Consider the following 7,500-nt stretch of genomic DNA (forward strand, 5'->3'; position numbering starts at 1 on the left):
TTCTCCTTCGACTTTCACTTCCCCTTTTCCTTTTCCTTCTCTTGCTTCTCTTCTCCTCCTCCTCCTCCTCTCCTCTGATTCTTCCTTTTCCTCCTCCTTTTCTCGTCCTCTTCCCCCCTCCCCCTCCCATTCTCCTTTTCCTCCCCCTCTCTCTTTTCCTCTCTCTCTCCTTCTCTCCCCTTCTCTCTCCCTTTTCTCTCTCTCTCACCTTTCTCTCTCTCTCTCCCTTTTCTCTCCCCTCTCTCTCCTCTTCTTTCCTCTCTCTCTCTCTCTCCCTTTCCTTTTCTCTCTCTCTCTCTCTCTTTTCTCTCCTCTTCTCTCTCTCTCTCTGTCTCCTGTCTCTCTCTGTCCCCTGTCCTCGTCTCTCTCTCTTCTCTTTCCCCTCTCTCTCTCTCTCTCTTTCCTTCTGTCTCTCTCTCTTCTCTTCTTCTCTCTCTCTCTCTCTCTCTCTCTCTCTCTCTCTCTCTCTCTCTCTCTCTCTCTCTCTCTCTCTCTCTCTCTCTCTCTCTCTCTCTTCTTCAGGCAGTGTAGGGTTTAAGACAAGTTTATATGAAGAGAATAAAGCATGGTAATAATAATTTAATCCAAATAACAGAAATGACAAGTAACTGTTTCTAAATAGTTTGCAAAAAGTACCTTGTACACTTAGCAATACATGATAGGGCTCCCCAATGATAGTAACACATGATAAGGTTCCCCAGTGATAAATGACTGTGAACTTGCACACAACTCTAATAGGAAACTGAGCTCATGGTAGAGTTGTAGTGAGAGTCCTGTATTTAGAGTTTTATGAAAGATAGGAATCATAGCTCAAATTAATACATGTTACCGAATATCTCACTTTGTATCAAGAATAGATCTCTATGTAAAGTATTTCAAGCTCATGACCAAAGATGATGGTAAAATGTTGAATACAAAATGATATGAAACCCTAATATCTCCTGTTTTCAGTTGCAGCAAGATGTTCGGAATAAAGGCCAGTCAGCATGTGCTCATGGTCTGGAGTGCGCCTGTGAATGCAGAGGAATTGCAGACATTTGTTGGAGAGCTGAAGGTGGGTCCTGTAGTTTAGTGTGTGCCTTTATTTCCTTTTTTGCTCTATTGAACTTACATTGTTTGTAGAGTGACTTGCTATATGTGATGAAGGTACAGATTCCAATGTGATGGTTATTTTGTTTTGGTTTGGTGTGATTTCCTTTAAAAATATCAAGGGTAAATGAATATGAGTGTGTGTGTTTAGATGGAGGTGGAGTAGGAGAGAAAAAAGAGATTTGTTTATACATATCACATCATTTACATATGCTACATGTTAGATATGTATGTGTAAGGATGAATGTCTATGTATGTATGTGTAATTTTTTTTTTTACAATTTCAGAAGATAAACAACTCAAAAGATATTAAATTGAAAGCATATTTCCTTCAAAATAGTTTATAGAAGTTATAATTCTTTCATGAATTCTGTTAAGTATTCATTCTTCATTATTCTTATAAATTGCATATAGACCATACTTTCATTTAGTGAAGGGAGTTACAGAATTGATTATTGATATATTTTCCTATTTGATATGCATTATGATATTGTTATTATGAATTTGTTAAATATAAAGTTGTATTAAATAACTGTATTCTTTCAGTCTGCTGTAGGGGACAAAGGAAAAGTAGCTGTCGAAAATGCTGATATGCTAACAAGTTCCAACCACTCAGCAAGTTCGTTTGACCATGTGTTAGTTGGTGTTCTTCCCCCGTTCACATTCCAGTGCCCAGTAGACCTCTTGGGGGAAATCTTACGCACCCTGAAGCCTAAGGGTTCATTAACCATGAGAACAACAGACGCTGCGAGCACGCAGTCAAATTTAAAACTCGGTGGTTTCACCTCAGTGTCCGAACCAAGGAATGCCAACCTTACAGACGAGCAGAAGCGAGATGTTACTGTGCCTGTCTTTGAGGTCATGTGTTTAAAGCCAGACTTCGAAGTTGGGTCTGCCATGAAACTCTCCTTTGCAAAGCCACCAGCGAAGGCACCAGCAAATACTTGGAACATTGACCTAAATGATGATGATGTAGACCTGGCCGACCCTGATGACTTGTTAACAGAGGAAGACTTGATTCGACCTGACCCGACAAGCTTAAAAGTTTGTGGAACAACCGGGAAACGCAAGGCCTGCAAAAATTGTGTGTGTGGGCTGAAGGAGGAGCTCGATGCCGAGGATATGAAGAACAAGGAATCAGCGAAGAAGGACTTTAAATCATCGTGTGGTAGCTGTTATCTCGGAGATGCTTTTAGGTGTGCCTCCTGCCCTTACCTTGGCATGCCTGCATTTAAACCCGGGGAAAAGGTAAAACTCGAAGAAAAGACGTTGCAGGATAGTACCTAAGGCATTGTAATTTTACACTAAAAGTCCAGCAGTCTCGTGGGCTTGATTGTAGAAATGACATTAAAGTAATCGTATATAAACTATATTTTTTTTGCTATTTAGTATACAAATAGACAGAAGTGGAAAAGGTTGTTTGTGGTCATAGAAGTCTCTGAACTGGGTTGTAAAAATTATATGATATTACATATTCATGATTATTTTCTTTCTTTCTCTGTTTTTTGAGATACATTATACAGATGAAATAAACTGGCGCAGGTAGCAAACTTATTTGCATTTACAGGAATTCTTGGTGACCTCTTATTACATAACTATTTATCAGTTCTGCATTTTATTTGGTATGTGTAATGAAACATTTGTTTGAAGTTTGATGTATTACTCTTCAGTCTAGAAAGTGAACATGAACTTCGTGGGATTGTGGTATATAATCTTATCAGTTTGTGTCGTTAGGTTGTTCCTTTTGCCACTGGTAAAGTATGTTTCCTGTGTTAGGTTGATAATAATTGCATTGAAAAGTAATTTTGATGTAGGTCCCTCAAGAAAGGTTAGTGAGATCAGACTTAATTTATACTCCATACTATCATGGAAAAATATTTATCAGCACCATTGCTTATAATTTATGATGTGTTTCTACAAGATTTTTTTTTTTTTCTGGTAATAAAACATATCCTGTAAAAAGTAAACATAATAAAAATTAGACATGATATAGACATCTTTTGTTTCATTTATGCATTAATTTAATTTATTAAAAAAAAAAAAAAGGATTCAGTTCATTGTTCTCAGATTGCAGGTTATATAGAGAGTATGCTGCTAATATGCTCAAAAACACTTTGGTACAAAGGCTGGTCCTTAAAGGGAAACATGGAAGTATAACTTTATTGCAAATATGTCTCGAGACTAGCACGAATTATGGATATTGAAATAAATAATAGTATAATGTACTACAGACTGATTACTCATTATTTGCTATATGAAAAAATACAACAGTCATGCACAGTAGTTCAATTTATGGGTATAGTGAATAACGAAGATCAGTTTATTTAGAGAATATTTTGTGTTGCATATGATAGGATGTACATGTGCAAAAAAATTTGAGATTCTGAATATCCCATAGGAAACCCTGTGTTTGCTCTTGCCTCACAGTACAGGGAGATGACAATTCACACACACTTTGAAATTATTTTTAACAAAGCAAACTATATTTGGAAAGATATTGTAGCTCCAGAACAAGAGGCAACATGGTAGGTCATACTGAATGTAGGATTTTGATAGCAGAATTCCCATAGTATTATCACACAAGCTTTGCAGCATAAGTATGTTATTTACAAATCAAAGACTTGTTTTGCATGAAAGAACGTTTACCTTTTAAGAAGCACCATGGAATTTTTCTACACTCACTTAGCATTGTAAAACTTTGAAACTTGAAATTTGAATTGAAGCATTGAAACTTTGCATTCTCACTGGACAGAGATTATACAGAGCATTCATTTTAAGCTTTTTGTGTTTGTCTTGTCATGATAGTTTGCCAATGGAAGTTGTTATGAATGTGTCTGAATAAGAAAGTATCAAAAAGGCAAAAAAAATAGTAAGAAAAGTGAAATGCATCCTTTATCATGTAAAAGAGTTTAACTAAAGCCATTTCAGTATGTTGCCAGATTTTTTTTTTTATTATTATTATTATCATCAGCCTTAAAATAGATAATTTTTAGTCACAACATAACAAAGTAAAGGAAGAGTTTTTGTATCTGTATTCAAAGCATTGTACAGTCATTTATAAAGCTTTCAGGGTAGTTCTTGTCACAGCAGTGTAAATCTGAATATTTCAGAAGTCTTTTCAGAGAAAGCCATGTAGGTATAGAAAGCATTCATAAGTATCTGGCACTATGGTTATGTCCTTATGTTAGCATGCAGCATTCTGAAACATTCTGCTTATTCATTTACTCATGTATGTTTGTGTTAGTTATAAAAACTTAACTTCTAAATTGGTTAACAAACAGGGATAAATAATGCAGTTGTCAAGTTAGCAACAATAAAACACTGTGAATTAATTTATTATCAAACATTTTAAATTACATTACTGTGTACAGAAGGCAAATATTCAAGCATGATTTTGACTGAGAGTGAGCACAAAGGTGAAAAATGAAATGCTACAAACATCTGAATAGTTTTTTTTTAAAGGTTGGAGATACGCATATTATATTATTTACATTTACTGAGAGCTCTTAAGTGATGAAAATACCCTTCCTTTTTTATAAAGCTGACACTGCATTTTGCCTTCCTTTATTTTCAGTAGCTGACACTGTGGATTTTTTAGGCATTTTTTGCAGCAAAAAGAAATAGGCATATCTGTAACTATATATTTTTTCTTAACCCATCAATGGCCAAAATTCCCACCTCAAGACAGGGCATTACAGGAATAATTCACATGATAGCATTTTATTGATTATATAAAACTATCCGGTGAATATGCATTGGATATTATTTCAAATAAAGAAGTTGCTATTACTGTATGTTCAATGTTGTGTTAATGTCTGCTCAACCTAAAGGCCTTTCATGATTTTTAATGTTAGAATTCTGAATATTAAAATCTTTGGTATAATTAGTATCACTGCTATTAACCCATTGGTACCAGTTACATGTACTGTACGCTGTAGTTTTGTCTTGTGAATTTCGCTTGCACGTAAACGGCAGTACAAGCGCTCAACCACCGACCAAGGAGCCAATTAATAGGCCTCTGTGACTTCATCTAATTGTCTCGTTTTTTGAGTTTCGTTATTTTTTTTTTAATGCTATTAATATTGACGTTATTATTATTATCACCGACATCATGATTCTTTAAAGTGTTTTTAACAGTACTATAGCAGTGAAAAATTAAAATATAAATTTTTCTGAAATACAAGAAAAAGGATAAATAGGTAAGATAGGTAGGACTGACTCCTTGGTGACGAAGCACTTGTGGAGCCATCGACATGTAAACACAATTATTAAAATAAAATCACACCAGACACATATTTCTGCTATCACTGCATCAGCGGGTTAACATCATTACTTAATTCAACAATATTACTATCATAAAGTTATTTTGAATTAGCATCATCAATATTGGGATGATTTTATGATAATTACTATTATTGTACTGATATAATTCTAATGATCATTATTATTGCTATGATTAACTTTCACTTTCCAGTAACTTTCTTGCCATTATCAGTACATCATTACATAATACCTCAGTCATTACCTTTAGAAGATAAATTATATCAGTGACAAAGACATTATACCAATAACAAAGATATTATATCATTAACATCATAATCATAGCAATAACAAAAGTATTATATCACTATCAAAGAAATTCTATCAGTCACAAAGGGTAAATTTTGGTTCCTTTCACTTTGTCACTACATTCAATTACATTCAACAAGGAATACTGTGAAACAGCTACTTATGACTTTTAATTTAATAGGAATGTGAAGGATAAAAATATTTAATGTAGAAGGAATGAATTAAAAACTCCAAAATAAATCTTCTCTTTTATTAACTTTGAAATAATAGTAGCTATAAAATAATGATATTAATCTAAAAGTCTTCTGAGTTAGTCTATACTCGAAGTTGAAAATGCAGGCTATTTTTAGAAACAGAAAATGCCAAAAAAAAAAGTATGTATCTGTTTCAAAAGTCAAATCTATCTTAAAATATACTACAGATCTTGCAGTAAAATGTATATAAAATAAACAAAATACATCATTAAAAACTATAGGGGACTAAAATAAGATACAAAAAAAATCTAAATTGAGCAGACTCCACACTGTAACATCCAAATCATCTTTTTCTTCAAACATTTCACACTTTTATCTCGAGTTGATCACATACACATGCATATGCAAAAGATGAACAGCAGAATATTGCACTAAAAAATATAATTTTTTTTTTTTTTTCTACGCTGATATGTTACTTTGTAATTTGAGAAAACACAGGGTTTAAGTATACAACTAGTTGTGCACCAACATAATTACCATAGGAGCTTACACTCTTATACATATAAAGAGAAACTTTTAAAATATAATGATATTTTGACATATACTATACAAGACGTTCATTATTTGAAAGATTCACAGCCTTGCAGCATATTCATTACGTCACAACAATATTTTTCACATACAGTACACGTGTATTAAATATGGATAATACATTGAAGAAAAAAAAAAAAAAGCAAACGTTTTTTAACATTAACCATTTACTTTAAAATTCTTATCTACGAACATTAAAATTACAAAATATATTAAAATAAACTTGTATTAATAATGTAAATATGGGTTTCTGAACAAGCAAATGCAATGAAAACAATCCTCTCTCTTTGAGTATTAAATTTACATAAATCACCCAAATAAACTTGTCTATAAAAATGTAAATGAAGAATTGCAGTCATCAGTTCTGGACTTTCATTCATACTCATTGGTGGATTACTATGCTTATTTCGCACTTAAACTTATCCACAAGTCACTTACACTGTATAGAAGTGAGTACGACTCAACCAGTCCTCATAAAATAATCACGAAAAATGATAATTCTTTTAAAAACTCCCTATCAAAAATTACATACTGCAATCTTTTCTTCACAAACACACCTGTTCCCTTAAAAAATCCTGAGGAATGAAAAAGTTTTCATCACATTCAGTCCCAGAAGAATATAATAAAAAGTGCACCTGTCGTCAAACTAGTCACATGAAATGACAGTAATCAATCATGCTCATCATCCGAGGCAAAACCAATACAGCAAGAAGATCGCCAAGGAGATGAATGCTAGGAGCATGCCTCCGTAGACTACGCGGTTGTAGATGTGGTAATTGGAACTTCTTAATAATCTCACTATGCCTTCCACTTGTTTCCTGGAAAGAAAAATATTCATATGATTATGGTAATGACAATAATTATAATAATGATGATGATAAAAATAATAACCATTATTATAATATAAGGATAACAATAACAATTAGTGATGATAATGATGACAAGTGAGAAAGTTTGTACATCTGGACATGTTTGCAAATGTATTCTAAGAACGCTCCCCTGTCAGTCAGTCTGAAGTCTTTTGTTTACCCATCTCAGAATACTTCTATTATTTATC

At 33.4% G+C, this 7,500-nt stretch overlaps 2 protein-coding genes across 2 annotated transcripts in view; one reads left to right on the forward strand and one right to left on the reverse strand.

Moving 5' to 3' along the window:
- LOC119594970 (anamorsin homolog) overlaps positions 1–3,024 on the forward strand; it is a 4,963-nt gene extending 1,939 nt beyond the window's left edge. Inside the window, exons 2-3 of the mRNA XM_037944100.1 lie at positions 952–1,054; positions 1,636–3,024. Coding sequence (XP_037800028.1) covers positions 962–1,054; positions 1,636–2,376 — 834 coding nt within the window. The 5' untranslated portion in view covers positions 952–961 and the 3' untranslated portion in view covers positions 2,377–3,024. The remainder of the gene's footprint in view (positions 1–951; positions 1,055–1,635) is intronic.
- A 3,261-nt stretch (positions 3,025–6,285) lies between these two features.
- LOC119594971 (dephospho-CoA kinase-like) overlaps positions 6,286–7,500 on the reverse strand; it is a 6,682-nt gene continuing 5,467 nt past the window's right edge. Inside the window, exon 6 of the mRNA XM_037944101.1 lies at positions 6,286–7,261. Coding sequence (XP_037800029.1) covers positions 7,126–7,261 — 136 coding nt within the window. The 3' untranslated portion in view covers positions 6,286–7,125. The remainder of the gene's footprint in view (positions 7,262–7,500) is intronic.

The sequence above is a fragment of the Penaeus monodon genome, chromosome 35 (genome assembly GCF_015228065.2).
Source record: "Penaeus monodon isolate SGIC_2016 chromosome 35, NSTDA_Pmon_1, whole genome shotgun sequence".
In the NCBI taxonomy this organism is placed as follows: Eukaryota; Metazoa; Arthropoda; class Malacostraca; order Decapoda; family Penaeidae; genus Penaeus; species Penaeus monodon.